This window comes from Brassica napus, chromosome A2 (genome assembly GCF_020379485.1).
Source record: "Brassica napus cultivar Da-Ae chromosome A2, Da-Ae, whole genome shotgun sequence".
Lineage (NCBI taxonomy): Eukaryota > Viridiplantae > Streptophyta > Magnoliopsida > Brassicales > Brassicaceae > Brassica > Brassica napus.
In genome coordinates, this window is record NC_063435.1 from 7,465,807 (window position 1) to 7,483,430 (window position 17,624).

Sequence of the window (17,624 nt, forward strand, 5' to 3'; positions counted from 1 at the left end):
AGAAGATACACTAATTTTTATCAAATCTTTATTATTGAAAATCATTAATTGTCATATATACTTTAGCCACATTAGGCAATTTCGTAAATTTTATTTAAGGAAATAACGAAGTACATTAATAATGAATTTATTGTTAGTTTAATAAAAAAACTTATTATATAATTAGATGGACCAACATATTTTTCTAATGATTCTAAGAATCATCCTAGTGATGACATGTGGCTACAAAAAGAAGTTGTAATGCTTCTCAAATAATATATAGGGGATATCGGGAAAGACTTTGGCTTTGTATGCCTAAGCCTAACCAAGTGTTATACGATTCAAAGTATTCAAAGTAAACGATAAAGGATCCTCACGACTTAAAGTCTTGTCATTAAGTGGAACTTTGACTTTGTATATGTAGGAGCCGGAAAATTAAATTGAAATTCACGATCAATTTGTAAATGATTGATTGTAAGTAAACAGATAAAACCATTTAAAACTGTTTACGCGTCACTTATTAATAGAATCATTATTCTAAGTTTCTAAAGACTAACTTTGAAAACAGTGTTTTCCTGTGGAAAAGTTTGACAAATTAGGAAAAATATAGCTTTGTTTATAAAAAGGTGAATTAGCGAGAAAAATTGAACAACTAATGGCATCTCCCAACCCATTTCTATTATTCTCGTAAAAATAGAATTTAGAATAAAATTTTTTTAATAGTATTCTACTTTTCACTTTATAATAATATAAAAAAAAATTTTACTCTATATATAAATAAATTGTTTATTTTTTGTTCTAAAAAATAGAGTAAACAATTGAAGATAGTCTAATATTGTAATAAAATGGTTCTGTGATGTGACAATTTTAGGCGAAAGTGAACCAATTTCTCCTGCACGTTTGTCCGTTCTTGATGCAATGTGAAACTGACAACTATATTCTACCATATGTGTTAGATAAATAGTGTATAATAATCCATTCGTTCCAATAGCATATTAAAAACAGGATCGTTTTACTAACTGTGAATAATCCTACTATATAAAAGGGACTAAATCCCTTCTTTTTAAACCAAGCCACATGGACAAAATATTGTGAACCAACCAAGATGCCATGTCATCCGGACTGGACTTGAGTCAATATAAAAAGCTATTTTCAGAGCCCATTCGACCCATCTTGAAGCTCATTCCTGAGCCACTCTCTCATAAGCATAATTCTGTATTCTAAACATCCCGTGTTAAATTTTTTTAAACACTCATATCTTAGAAATAGTTTAGAAAATATCTTTATATAAATATTTTTTCTTGAATAATATTTAATTATAATTTTTTGTTTCTTTTTAACTTTTATAATAAAAATATTGTCTTCAGATAACAACAAAATATATATAAGAATTATCTTATTTTAAAATTTTTTGATAATTTTATTATATTATTTTAGAATCAATTATTTAATATTAATATAACATATCAATTTTATATGATTAAAATAAAATTCATTTTTAATTATATATAAAATTCATTAAGGGTATTTTTTTAATTAACACATTAGAGAATCAGTTAGAAATTAATAATAAATCAATAACCTATCTAAAAGTCTAAAACCTAATAAAATATGAAAAATAAGAAAAACTAACTAAGTTTTAATATAAAATAGAAATTTAATATTACTAAAATAAAATTCATTTTTAATATATATATAATATTCATTAAGGGTCTTTTTAAATTAATAAATTAATCACTTAGCTAAAAATAAATAATAAATCATTAATTTAGCTAAAACCTAATAAAAACATGACAAACAAGCAAATTTACTAAAATTATGGATAATATAAAATATGATTGATTCTTTAATACAAAATTGAAATAATAGTTTTGTTAAATAAAACATAAGTTTGTCGTATCGGTGTTACAAAAAAAAAATCATTAATAGTATCGTAGGAATTATGTCTTTCCTATTAGCGAATAAAATTGAAGCAGAGTTTTGGAGGATAGCTCAACGTGTAGACGAGATTATGGAAATTGATATGGGAGTTGAGGTAACGGACACAACTGTTCCTCCGCAAAGAAACGCTCCTGCTAGACATCCTGGATAAATGAAAGAGACATTTCTGGACTTGGCTTTGTGTTAATGGATGGTGACTTTCCAATGCTGTTTGGAGCAAGGGCCGATATACACGCACCAAATCACCACTGCAAGCGGAAGCTGAAGGTTTGCTATGGGCAATGCAAGTGATACTGAAGTTTGGACACAGAGAGATGGTCTTTCAATCGACTGCGAACAACTGGTTATACTCATTCAAAAGGAGGAAGATTGGCCTGCGTTGGACTCGGAGCTCGACGAAATACAGGCTGTATCCAAAGAATTTTCTGAATTTTCTATTGCTTATATTCCTAGATCTTTAAAATTCCGTACGAATAGCCTAGCAAAAGGTGTCCGATCACGCGCATCTCGATCAGCTTTTGTAAATCCTTTTGCACCAAGTTGGCTACCCCACAAGCTAGCATGAGGATGCCAAAAAAGAAAATAAAGCTGAAAGTGAAACTAAATATTCCAATGAACAAATTTATCATAAGTTCATATTTATGTGGATGTCTATATGGGACAAACAATTGTTTTCAGATAATTATAGAATATAGTCACGAAAATCAATCCTAAAATATATAATTTAAAAAAATCATTTAAACAAACCATCAAAATTTTCAATATTACACCAAATAAAAATATAAAGACCAACTATATTCTCTTTATGTATAATGTATTGTGGTAAGATTCAAACAAAATTAACTTACTTTACAGTAAGGAAAAATTAGATTTTTAATTCCAAATTTACAGTAAAAACATAACATTTTATAAAACTAAACAATTGACATAATAGTACAAAAATATGGAAAAAAAATTAAAATACTATCCGCGCGTAGCGCGGTCAAGGACCTAGTGAATAATAAAAGGAGGAACATATATTATCTGAGAAACATTTTGAGAATGCAATGAAGACATGTGTTCACCACAATATTTCTCACAAAAAAACTCATGTATCGTAACCGCAATGTTTTCAACAAAAATACTGACACATCGTCCCTATATGCATTCTCACATAACACATTAAATAATTTCTTTAAAAAATATCCGAAGTTATCTAATGTGATTTAAATTATATATGATAATAAATAATACTTAATAATAATAATTTGATAACAATTCTTTATATCCTATATCATTTCTGTTTAATGTTTTAATACTAAAATAAATTAAACAATCATGCTAATCATATATTAAAAATTCATATTTTTTGTATTTGTTTTATTTAAAATTTTTAAATATGATTAAAAATTTAAAACTATTAAAATCTCACATTAGAAATTTTGTCATCAGTAATTTAAATCTTTTATTGTAAAAATATTTTAATGATCATAAAACATATGAGTAGGAAACGTCATTTGATAGATTTCAAATTTAAAATGTATATATACTTAATATTGTTTAAATTAAATGATCTATTATTTTAATTTCAAAATTTTATAAACAATATCATACTTAAATTGAATTTTACAATTAATCAAAGATAAATACAATTAAATAGCCCTAAAAAGTTTGTCTCAAATATAGCTTCTAAGGATCAAAATAACCAAAATATTTTATTAAATAGGTAAATATACACTTCTACCCCTAGGATCAACTAATATAGACCATAGAGTTTAGAGGTGGGTTTAAAATTTTAAAAGAATTAAAAATAAATCTTTAAATTTTAATTTTTTTTAAATAGTTTCAAAAAGCATTTTTGAATTTTGAAAACAAAATTTGAAATTTTTTTTGAAAAAATGTTTGAAAAATAGAAAAAGTTCAAATCTGAAAATATATCATTCGAAACTATATATTTCTAATTTGTTTTTAGTTTTATTTATTTTTATTATATATATATATAAAGCAAGGGGTAAAAGGTTTTTTACTCTTTAATGAAATCTATTTTGGTGATTTTTCTCCTTGAAGGCTCTTTTTGTGAAAAAAAAATTTAAAAATGGTTTATTTGGAAAAATTTCCCTTAGTAAAATCATTAATGTATGTTTAAGAAATATTTCATCCTGCGTAGAGCGCATACTATTATCTAGTAATAAAATATTTGTTCACGGATTATTATCTAGTAATATAGTATTTGTTGAATGAGAAGAAAAAGAGGAAGATGAAGAGAAGGACAAGAAGAAGAATGAGAAAATTAAGAAAGAATATGAGGAAAAGGAGAAAAAAGAGAAGAAAGAGAAGTAAAATATAATAACATACTATACTGTTTTTGATTAAATAAAATTTATAATATAATATTGACAATATCTTATAAATGTATTGTTTATCTTGTTTGTTGTTATATTGTGTGTTGTTATATTGTTTGACAATATAGTATTTGCTATATTGTTTGTTGGAGGAGAACAACAAAGAAATATGAGGGAAATATTTTTGGAACTGGTTATTCTTATTCGTAGAATTTGTATTATACTATATGTAGAACACATTAAACATGTTTGAAATTGATTTCTACTAGTTTTAGATTTATAGTAATGTGTGGATTCTGATTTTTACAGATTTTAGATTTATAGTAATGTATAGATTCCAGATTCTACAGATTTTAGAACGATAGGTTAAGCGTGAAATGTGTTTCCCAAATATTTTTAGATTACTATTATTTACGTAGATCACGTATTCTAAACATATTAGATTCAATGAAAAATTGGATTACATTTTCTACTGTGTAGAATATCAAATCTTCTTTTTGTAGAACAAAATATGAAGTTATAATTTAAACATTTTGATAACTGTGAAAAAATACCAATGAATTGATATATGTATTTCATCGGTAGTTACTATTTTTTGATTTTTTTATTTATAAAACTATTTATTTGATTTATTTTGGAAAATACTAAAGGGTATTAGAGAAAAAGATGTTACAAAAAGGAAATTAGCCTAATAGGACATAGGGGGTGATTCGTTGGGCTTTATCTCACTATTTTTGCTTTATTCATTTTTAAAACACTTAATTTTACCAATCATGTTGTAGCTTTATTTTTGAAAGTTAAAGTCTACAACATATTTCTATTAACTTATACCAATCATGCTTTAGCTTTACTTTTAAAGTTACAAAAAAAAATTAAAGCAATTTTTTCTTATGTATTTTAGGCAAAAAACCTGCATCTTTGTTTTATGGGCTATATAAACTATACAATGAAAACACTATCTATAATATCAAATAAATTAGATAATCATAATAAAAACATCTATAAATATTTTAATTTAAATCTGGGTGTTTTTAAAATTATCGAATTTTTTTAAATAACATAAATATTATTTACATATCACATTTTAAATAACAATAAACTTTTATAATTTATAAAAATCATTAATATAAATTATTTTAGTTGAAAATAAATAATTATTTTATATATACATCACATATTTAATTTTGAATATTTATAGCTTACAGCTACAACAAATTTGACTACAGCAAATGTCTCTGCAAAAAATCTACAGTAACAACTTTACAGCTACAACCAACTTACCTACAGTTAAATTCTTACCGCCACAGTCGAACCTATCATCACCATAGTTTCCCCCCCCCCCCCCCCCCCCCCCCCCCAAAAATAGCCTTTTATAAATTATGAAATTGTATTATTTTCGATGTGAAATGTTGTCTCCGCATTTCCATTCATTTAAACCAATAGAGAATATTGCAGAAAAGCACTAAAAATCTGGAACTGGATAAAGATTATTATCTATTGATAATTTGGCATCCATCAAAATTTAGAAATGATAAATTATTCAAAGAAACATATATGGATTCACTAGAACTGATCAGATATGCAGAAAAAAATGCCAAATTTAGTTGTCGCGAATGCAACAGAAAACTATAGTAGTGCAAACACCATATATTATTGTTTCACAAGTTGTATGCTTACAAAATATATATTTGGTGAATGGCTCTTGATCTTCTATATCGCAATTTAATGGTTGTTGATGGATTTGGAAAAACATGTCTGGACAAAACTAACTTATGAGTACAAAAAACTCGAGAAGAATGGAGTTTTTTGCCAAAACTTTGGATCGAACTGCAAAGATTTGATCGCCACAATAAAAGAACCGCATGTCTTACCAAAATTTTCGACAAAGCTAAAAGAAATATCTATTCTACAAAAAAAAATTAATCCATGATATCTTACATATATACCGCAAGATCAAAATACAGTTGTTAATTCTTTAACTAGGACTGCAAAATCTTTTCATATGAAACTTTGTTGTGTTGGTTGTTCTATTTTGATCTACTTTTTCATACCTTATTGTTTGAGTAAAATAATGGTCTTTCGATATCACAAGAAAAAACAATTAGAGTATTGTATTAAGCCGATACTCTTGCAAGATTATATATAGAATATAGTATTAATATAATTTTTTTTTGTGTTTAAGTTTAAAATAAAATAAAAACACTATAACCAATAAATATTAGCCACAGAGACGTAGAGACTCTAGACAATTTTTTAAAGTATTTTCTCAGAGAGATGTCTCTCGTAATTTCTTCCTCTCTCCCAATATATACACTTAGTCCTTGCTGAGACAATATACCAAACTGAAATATAATGAAGATAGTAACCCGTTTGATAATAGCAGATCAGGATTGTGAATCACTTAGCTTGGTTTCTTTCCTACTCTTTGTTTTGATCACCGGTAATTCTTCACTTTCTTTTAGTTATTTTGTTCATATTGCGCGCCCTGCTCTGGTATCTGCTTCTTCTCTTCTGGTACCTGTTTCTTTCATGTTTACTTCATTATATTTCTAGATTGGTGTTGCGTACTTGAAGTGACCGAGGTGATGAAGTTAAACTCTCGTAATTCTTGGTTTAACAATATATGCTTTTTAAGTCCGACCATCCCAGCTGTCGGACCACATGTGATCGGGTTAGGTTTCACTCAAAAACTTAAAATTTTCAAACCGGATAAAAAACAACAAAAAACCTGTTAAAAACCTATGAACATGATGAACCAAACGAACGGTTGACTCACGTTCTAAGATCAGGGAGTTAGGTTTTAGTTCAACCCTATTCAATGTTGGAATAAACAAATAGAGTAATGAAAAAATTATAGTAAAATTCTATAAACTAATATTCCATAAATAAAAACTATAAATTAATAAATTTATCTGATTCTGAATTGGTCCGGTTTAACATATGTCACAAATCGATAAGATAATAAGATAACAATTTTTTAGAAAATTCTGTGTAAAAATATGTTTCTGTTTTAATTATAAATTAATAATTTATTTAAATATGCATATTATAACAATTGTATTGGTCGCTTTATAATTAGAATATAATTATCTCTATATTTTCTTAACGCTTCAATATATTTTGCTAATAATTAGTCAAATTATATTTAAACCAAGCTAAAACTTTATAAAAAAGATTTTATATACACAAAATAATAAAATTAAATCATATGAAATTTGAATTTCAAAATTGAATTAACAAAAGAAAAAAACGAACTATCATTAGGTAGCACCAAATATAATAGCATATTAAGACAAAAGTTATCACAAAATAGAACATTACAAAATAACACATAACAAATTACAATATAACATTCATTAAAAAAATAGAAAGTAAATAAAATAGAAAATAAATATTTATTAAAAATGAAATAAATATATAAAAAATAAATATATGTTTATTTAAAATTAGAAAATAGTTATCAAAAGTGATTCAAAAATATTTCCAAGAACAGATTCAGTTGGTACCAAAACGTTTTTTTCATGATTTTTCTAAAGTGTATTTGTTTAAAATTTGATTCCTAAATTGTATTCCTATATTAGATGATCTTTCAGAAAAGTATGCTAATAGGTACAAATAAAATTTAGGAATCAAATTTTCAACAAAAACATTTTAGAAAATAATCTTGTAGTTGTCATATTGTGTTGGTATATCTAGCCAAATTTGAAATGTCTAATCTTTTTTTTTGAAAAAATTATTATTCACTATGTGATTTTCCGTGCTCATGCGCATATAAAATATGTACAAAATAACTAAACAATCGTCATTAATTATTATTTAATTTTCATTTATTTGTAAAATTGATCTTAATTTATAACTAATATATATATAAATAAATAAAATTATTATAAATACAAATTTATTTTCTTAACAATACATGAAATTTTATATATATAATTTGAACAGTTTATTTTTAGCATATTTTGGATTGCAGTTATTTTTCTGAGTTAATATACAAATATTTTTAATTTTAATTAGATTACGTTTGGTTGTTGTTTTAGTTTTGTAAATGTGTAATTTGTTATATTTTATTTTCTATAAAAATGAAATCTTTATAATATTATTTGAGAAGTCAGTTTCATACGTCTCGCTCTTATGTTAATTCTTATGATGATTAATTACATGATACCTTTAATGAATTACGGAATATTACATCTAATTACTATTATTAAATTTATTTTTCTTTTTATTTAGTAGTTTTTGTTAATTAGATTTTTATTTTAGTTTTATATTTTCCAAAAAAACATATATAATAAAACGAAACATTTGTAAAATTTAAAAAGACATTTAAAAAAAATATTTATATATAATGTAGTTTCATAAAAATGGTGAGCAAAAATAATCTTGATACTAACAAAAAATAATGTTCTCTTTAAAACATAATCTTATATTGTTAGACAACATAAATTATATTTTCAAAGAAATACAAATATTTTAATATATATATATATATATATATATATATATTTCTTAGATAATTACATAAAAATTAAAATAACATAACTTAAAATCTTTAGTTGTTTAAAAATACTTATAATTAGTATTATTGAGATGTTTATTACTTTTCCATGATCTTTAGTTGAAAATTATTTTTAATTACAACAAAATATATATATACAATATTTTACTTGTATAACATGATTTATCAAGAAAAAAATCACAAAACATGTTTTCATTTGAACTAGTTTTAAGCTAGATAATTTGAATTAAAAAATGAAACTAGGAAAATTGCCTCAAATACAACATTCATAGTACCAATTTTCATGTTTGCACTAACCATTTTTATCCTTATTTTTAATGAAGGTTAAAATACAATTATACCCTTAGGGTTAACTAATCTAGACTTAGGGTTTAGAGTTGAGGGGTAGGGTAGGATTTTTGGAATGTGAAATTTATAATTCTAATAAATATATAAATACTTAAAAAATACATCCTATTTGTATTAAAAATGAAACTAGGAAAATTGCCACAAATACCACATTCATAGTACCACTTTTAATGTTTACACTAATCACTTTTACCCTCATTTTTAATTAAGGTTAAAATACAATTATATCTTTAGGGTTAACTAATCTAGACTTAGGGTTTAGAGTTGAGGGGTGGGGTAGGATTTTTGGAATGTGAAATTTATAATTCTAATAAATATATAAATACTTAAAAATATATAAATTTTTTTTAAAAATAGTTTCAAACATAATTTTCGTTTTTCAAAAAGAAATTTGAAAAAAAGATAAAAAAAAAATTCGAAAAAAAAAATTCAAAAAAAAAGTTTTATAGAAAAGTTCGAATTTGAAAAAGTATAATTCGAAAACATAAAAAAAATTATTATTTTATTTTATTTTATTTTTATTTTTTTATTTAAATAATGATTTATTATATATATAAATAACAAGGGCATAAGAGTCTTTTACCACTTAATAAATAAGATATTTTTGAAAATGTCTCATTAGTGGTGGTAAAAATGAAAAGTGGTACCATAAAAGTGGTAAACATGTAATTTCCCTATGAAACTAATGTACTTTTCCATAATTAAATTTCCATTAAATAATTAAAAATATTATATTTTACCACAACAAATTTCTGTTACTTAATATTTAATTTGCTTTTATTTTTATATATATTTGTACAGTTCAATATACTCATAATAAAAGTACCTAAGAAAATCTATATTATTATGTTTAATATTATTTAAAATATTGTTCTGTTTAGCTTTTATAGATCTAAGGTATAAACTACGGAAAATTTACAAAATACTTTAATTATTATAAATATCAATATGCACTCTTGAACTTTCAAAATTTTATTGGTTATTTTCCTTTTTGCAACTTTCTATTGATCATAACTTTATTTTTTATTTAAAATTTTAAAAAATGAAAATATATATTATTATTAAAAATAATATGAAACTGTAATTACAAAGAGGAAGAACTGAACAAATGTAATAAATAAAACTAATCTGATTTGATCGATAAGGATCTAAAATAACTATACTTCAATTTGAAAATACATGTAACTCAATATACCAACAAAATGAGTAACTGAATTAGTCTAATTTTTAATAACCAATATAGCAACGTTTTACTTATTTTATACATATAAATTGCAAGACACCTCAATAAAATATTAACAAATAAAAATATAATTAATTTTAAATTTTTTTTAATAAAATATATGTGCATGAGATTTCAAAATATTATATTTATATTCTTTTATGTAATTTTAGCCAATCGATACTTTACTTTATTTTATCTATTTAATTATAAAAAGAGATATTATGTCATAAATAATCTTACTAAAAATATATTTATATTCCTAAAAGAACAACCAAAATCCAAATAACAAAAATAATCAAAATTTTATTTTTTTTAAACAAAAAAATTAGAAAAATATTCATTATAATTAAGGTTTTAAATATTTTTACAATTAGATAATTCTGGTTATTTAAATATTTATTGGATACAACTTTGTAGGTAAATATGTCAAAATATAAGTTATTTCAATTTTTTTTATCTAATCCAATATTTTTACAGTGCTTTTATTTTATATAGATATATATTATAATTATGTATAATATTTACTTATAAAATTATACTGTTATCTGAAATATAACTAATTTATATTTTGTTAAATGTAGTATTCACCCGGTCGGAGTATATTAAATCAGTACTCAAAATAGCTATTCGGTTTAGTTTCAAGTCCAGTTTTAAAAACATTATGAATAGTCTCAATTTCCCTTTGCTTGCGAACATGTCAAAGACATTTAGACATTCTATAGAAACCAGAATGACATCTTTTATGATTGTTTTTGCATTTCTATAGCTATCTAAAGAATTTGCTTCTTTTTTTATGTGCTTTTATTATCTTGGGTGGCAGCCATAGCTGTGGCGGGAGGTTCTCTGGACAGTGATAGAGAAGTCTTAATAGAGCTAAAAGTGTACCTCGAATCTCACAACCCAACCAACGGAGGAATGTACACGGCGTGGAAAACCAAGGAGCAAGATGTTTGTCAATGGCCAGGCATCACATGTACACCTCAGAGAAGTAGAGTCATAGGGATCCATCTAAGCGAGTCCCTCATCGCCGGTGGTCTATTTGGGAATTTCTCCGCTTTAACTCAGCTCACATATCTCGATTTATCGAGGAACACTATCGAAGGTTCAATACCATATGACCTGAGCCGTTGTCAAAAGCTAAAGCATCTGAATCTTTCTCATAATATCATTGAAGGAGAGCTGAACCTAACGGGGTTATCAAATCTTGAGGTTCTTGATCTATCAGTGAATAGGATTGCGGGCACTATTCACTCTAGCTTCCCGTTGTTCTGCAACAGCTTGGTTGTTGCAAATCTGTCGACAAACAAATTAACGGGTAGAATCGACAACATCTTTAGTGGATGCCGGTATCTGAAGTACGTTGACTTCAGTACCAATAGATTCAGTGGAGAGATAGGGGCTCGTTTGGGAAAGCTGGTGGAGTTTTCAGTTTCTGAAAATGTTCTCTCCGGGAACATCTCAGCTTCAGTGTTCAGGGGGAACTGCACTTTGCGAGTGTTGGATTTGTCTGAGAATGGTTTTGGTGGCGAATTTCCAGGACAAGTTTCAGACTGTCAGGATCTGAGTGAATTGAATCTGTGGGGAAACAACTTCACCGGGAGCATACCAGCTGAGATAGGCTCCATATCCTCTCTCAGAGGTTTGTACTTGGGGAACAATAAATTTTCTCGAGACATACCGGAAACTCTCCTGAAGTTGAGCAACTTGGTGTTTCTTGATTTGAGTAGAAATGGTTTTGGAGGAGATATACAAAAAATATTCGGGAGGTTCACTCAAGTAAAGTATCTAGTTCTGCATGGAAACTCATACGTTGGAGGAATCTATTCTTCCAAGATTTTCATGCTACATAATCTTTACAGGCTAGATCTTAGCTTCAACAACTTTTCTGGCACGTTGCCTGCTGAAATTTCCCAGATCAAGAGTTTAAAGTTCTTGATTCTTGCTTATAATAACTTCAGCGGTGGCATACCACATGAGTATGGAAACATGTTGGCGCTTCAAGTACTTGATCTCTCCTTTAACAGGCTGACCGGTTCGATACCAGCTTCATTTGGAAAGTTGACATCTCTTCTGTGGTTAATGCTTGACAGTAACTCTCTCTCAGGAGAAATCCCTCAAGAGATTGGAAACTGCACGAGCCTTTTGTGGTTTAACGTGGCAAACAACAAGCTCTCTGGCGGATTTCATCCTAAATTGACTAATATGGGTAGCAATCCTTTCCCAACCTTTGAAGTGAATAGGCAGAGCAATGACAGCATAATTATTGCTGCAACTGGGGAATGCATGGAATTGACGAGATGGATTCCTGTAAAGTTCCCTCCCTTCTTGTTTATATACGCAATTCTTACGAAAAAGAATTGTAGAAGCCTATGGCGCCATATTCTTGAAGGGGAAGGTCTCTTTCCTGGCTGCGCTGCTGGTCTCATGGCGCACACACTTGAAATACCAGCATATCTTCAGCTCAGTGGGAATAAGATATCAGGCGAGATACCTGCAAGCATCTCTCAGATGGAGAGGTTGAGTATGCTTCATTTGGGTTTCAACGAGTTTGAAGGGAGACTGCCTCCAGAGATAGGGAAGTTGCCGCTTTCTTTCCTCAACCTTACCCATAATAATTTCTCAGGCCAGCTTCCCCAAGAAGTCGGAAATCTCAAGTGCCTGCGGAATCTTGATCTGTCTTGGAACAATTTCTCAGGAGCCTTTCCCAAGAGCTTGAATGACTTGAATGAGCTGAGTACGTTCAACATCTCCTACAACCCTCTCATTTCTGGTGTGATACCTGTGTCGGGACAACTTTCAACGTTTGAGAAAGCATCTTTTCTCGGAAATCCGCTGCTGCAGTTTCCTACTTCTTTCGATAGATCAGGGAACAACACTAGCTCAGAGGAACCAGATAATGAAAGAAAAGGAGAAGAAGAAGATGATGAAGATACTATTGACATGTCCGTCTTCTATTGGAGTACATCTTCAACTTATGTGGCTGCACTGATAGGCATTGCGGCACTTATGTACTTTGATTGTCCTTTGCATCGGGCATGGTTCCGCCTCGTTAATGCTTTCATCGCCTCTGCGAAACGTATGTTGTCTTAAAATCATATCAGCTCACCTTCTTGGATTCCTCCACATAGCAAAAAAGAGCATGAGTTCATAAGTATATGTAATGATTACATAAGTAGTATGTTCAAGGAGATTTATCCTCTCTCAAGATATGATCCAGCATTAGTTATCCATCAATTCCATCAGTAACACACTAACACCCCCAGAATCTCTTAAATATTTTGCTTTTAAGCTATTGAATAAATATCGAATTGTCACCATTTATTGATTTTTTCACGAAAGTGGGAAGATTCACTTTGAGTAACGACATATACTTATGAAGTATGAACTCATGGAAATTCCCAAGAAAATACCAGTAAACATGAAAATTTCCCATAATAATATTCTTAGAAAAAAAAGACCATTTGTTTCCTACAGGATTATCTCTGGGTGATGATGGGTATTACCTTTTAAAATTACAGTTACACAAATAGTCTCTGAAAATACAAAATCTCTTAAACACTATTTCAAAATGGAATTTTTTTAAATATGCTTACATGTTATTACCGCATTCATCCCCTAAACATTATTTTTCAATTGATTTGAATATATGTCATCGCTATATTCGATCTCAACAAACATGATAACATAACTTTTAAAAAATGATGATATGGCATAATAATTATGACATGTATAATTTTTCTTTATTAATAACAAGATTTTTAAGTATGTAGTTACTATTAACCCATGTTCGGAAACTCGGCGGGCGTTACGCATGCGGTCGAGTAAGGCCTAGCGCCGAATCAATCGTGTGTGTAAATTATATACATTTTATTGTTAAAGTTTCAAAATGAAACAATTGCAAGTATATTTTCTTGAGAAATTGGTTAAACAACCACATTCTTAGTGCCACTTTACAAAAATGCCTTCTTTCAAAATTAACCACATTTACTTTTTGTTTTAAATAGAAAAAATACAATTTTGTCTCTAGAGCTAATTTATTTCTCTCACGAGCTCTCCAAAATCTCTACCTCCAACCAAATCCGACGAGCTTTACAATTATCTATGGCAACCAAATCCATCGAGATTCTACTAAAATGGAATATTGAGATGGTCTAACTATAGAAATCAACAGTAAATTATACACAACTCCCTTATCTTGTCGCTTCTCCTTGTTGTCTATGTTTTCTGCATTTTATCATTTGGAAGATTAATCACAGATGAGATTCCAACAAAGTGATCTCTTTTCGCTGATTTGTTATGACATTACATTTATGATAAAGATTACATAGACGATTCGAACCGTCCTACGAAGATTCATTCATAACCAGATTTACTTGCACCATGTTGAAGATTACTTGTAAATCTTTCTTCTGTAGTCTGCATTAATAAATCGCTCTCTCCAGGATTTGAAACCTGGATTTCCTGTAATCTGCAAGAAATTGCATAGTCAGGGGTTCGAACCCCAGACCTAAGTGTAGAAGCTTTTAAACCTTAACTAGTTAGCTACAGTGCTTCCACAATGATAATCTCCTTTCTAAATTTTAGTTTTTCATTGTAGTTAGGACCGGCCCTAAAATTTTGGGGGCTATAGATGTTAATAATAATTTTAATAATTTTGGGACTGAATTTTTTTTAATAAAAATTTTGGAGTCTATGTATATATATTTTTCAAAAAATTTGTAGGTTTGAAACAAATATTTTGTTGGCTTGGCCTAAAATCGGCCCTGATCGCAGCGGTCCATAACTCCCAACAACGTGATGGACTATGCAGTCGCTGCTTCACTCCAACATCGAATTTGGAAACAACTATCTTATCAAGAGGGAGAACATGAACGGTCGTTGTAATAACCGACAAATAGCCGTTGTCCAAACAAACAATTTGATCAACCATAAATAAATCTAACAATAATAAAAGGAGAATAAGCTCAATGTTCAGGGTGTCCACATAGGACTATAAAATTAGCCAATAGGAAGCTTCCAAATAGCCATATCGTTCTTTTGTTATTGAAACAGATTTTTCGTTGGCCAATTCATGTGGGTTCATAATATTAATAAACCACGGCCCAGTTTTAACCAGCCCAACCCTAATTCCAAGCACTCTACGCTTAAGTCGTCTTGGACTCTCCACCTTCACGATCATTGTTTCTGACTTCTGAAAGCCAACGTTTATGTGAAGTTATCACCACCCACTAAAGCTCATTCAATATGTTCTTTACACATATCTTAATAAGAGATTTTATCCTTTCACCTCCCTTTCTTTCTCCTTTTATATAAACCCTAAATCAAAACTTTCGATATAAACTCTACTTCAAAGCGATCTATGACCTCCATAAAACACATTGCACTGCGAACCAAGTAAGATCCCCAAACACAAATTATTCTGTGATTCATTACCCTCTTACTCTAATTTCGATCTCTCTTTTATATTTGTTTTTAGACATTTGTATATATGATTCCTCATCTTATGAGAATTTTGTCTTCAATTTCCTGAAGAACTCTTGGTCAGTTTGATTTTAACAATTGCAGTTTTTTTAAGGTAACAAATTTGAGTGATTTGTGCTGTAGATCATGAATACCTGAAGAGCCTACACATTTTATCTAAATCAATCAGAGAAGTTGTAAGTTACATAATCACCATAATATCTTTTATTTTTATTTGATTGATTTCCAAAATTCTTATTGTAAATTTGACAATGTAGTTTGATAGCAAAAGAGTTACGGAACCAACTGAAAGGCAGGTTCGTTCCATAGCATTATATACTACACTTTACCTAGAAAACTGGTTTCTAAAACGATATTAACCGGCCTTTGGGCATTTGATCGATCTGATGCTTTTTTAAAAAAAATACATTTTTGACATTGTAGGAAAATCTTTGTGAAAACATAGAACCATTTGTGAATTTGCTTGAGAGTGAACTATGACGTTTATGAATTGTGGCTGGATACATGTCTGCGCATGAGCAAACTCCTGGGAATACAGCCTCGAGCTGTCTCTTAGACTCAACATGTCGCTTAGCCTCATCAATTACCTCATAGACTCTCACGCTTGCATTTGGTCATATGCTTTTCACTGATGGCCTTCCAGGTTTGGGAAATCAAGAGGGAAGCATCACAATCCTAAACGATCATTCAAAACATTGCTTGATCAGTGTAACTTACGTCTACGTACATTAATAAGTCCATATATATTTATTTACGCACACAATGAGAAGCTTACGAAACGTGAGAAAGCTATCAGGTAACTGAAGCGAAGCAATGATGCAATAATGATATGGTCACGGCGAAATTGTTGGCAATGAAAGTAGATATGACAGATCCAGCGTGGGGGCATGGCTGTTTGTAGAATTCAAGCCGGAGTTTGCGCCAAAGCAGAGGCAACATGGAAACAAAAAAGTAAAAAAACAGTTGTGCTTTCCCTCATTTCCTTGCCTCTCCTGTGAAAACATAGAAATAGTTTTGGATTGTGTTGTTTGTTAGTGTCCGTAAAATGCATGTTTCAGTTCAAAAACGCGCATAGTGTAAAATCGATATTGGCCTTTACTGGTTTAAATCAGTACGGTATATATGTCGTAGTTGTGCTTTAACAAATGTTTCCGTAAATAATGTTATAGATCATCTTCCCCACGTCAAAAGACTGGTTATGTCCAATTGGGAATATATTTATTTTTAACATGTTGCGACATAACGAAAGGTATATTCAATTAATACCATTTCTATTATTTTTTGAAACTTATATCGTTCTATTTTGAGAAGTGGGTTTTATTTAATTCCCACTCAGTAGGATATGCAGTTGTTTTAATTTACCGACTTAATAAGACTGTTTTCTCATTTTGTTGGATTATCACACTGTTTTTACCAGCAAAATACTATTGTTATATACCAGCAAAATACTTTTGTTAAGTTACAAAGATAATTTGATTGAAATTTATATTAGTCGAGCCAACCTCAATTAAAAAATTTAATTAAGTTTTCACATTGTAACATTTAGACAAAAAATAACACTCTCAAGAACCTTTCTCACTTAATTTAAAATACAGTCTCTTTTCAACAATAAAATACTAGAGTAAGATTGCTTTCACAATCCGAGAGATACCTTTAGAAGCAGAAGTAAAATGATGATTGCATATTTTTAAAACACGATTTTGAAAAAAATATATATAGTAGTGGCTAAAAGTGTAAGCTTTACCAAACATAAATTGCCATAAGTGTAAGCTTTTGCCAAACATAAGTTCCACCGCCACATTTATTATTG

At 28.7% G+C, this 17,624-nt stretch overlaps 1 protein-coding gene and 1 long non-coding RNA gene across 2 annotated transcripts; both read left to right on the forward strand.

Moving 5' to 3' along the window:
- The first annotated feature begins 6,374 nt into the window (after positions 1-6,374).
- LOC106406219 (probable LRR receptor-like serine/threonine-protein kinase At1g74360) lies at positions 6,375-13,567 on the forward strand. Its single transcript, XM_013846842.3, has 2 exons — positions 6,375-6,681; positions 11,154-13,567. Exons 1-2 carry the CDS (start codon positions 6,594-6,596, stop codon positions 13,421-13,423), a joined length of 2,358 nt encoding a protein of 785 aa, XP_013702296.2. The 5' UTR covers positions 6,375-6,593; the 3' UTR covers positions 13,424-13,567.
- A 1,092-nt stretch (positions 13,568-14,659) lies between these two features.
- Positions 14,660-17,089, forward strand: LOC106406223. The gene is made up of 4 exons (XR_001281514.3): positions 14,660-15,727; positions 15,938-15,990; positions 16,072-16,110; positions 16,238-17,089. It is a non-coding gene; the product is annotated as an uncharacterized LOC106406223 (long non-coding RNA).
- Positions 17,090-17,624: the final 535 nt, after the last annotated feature.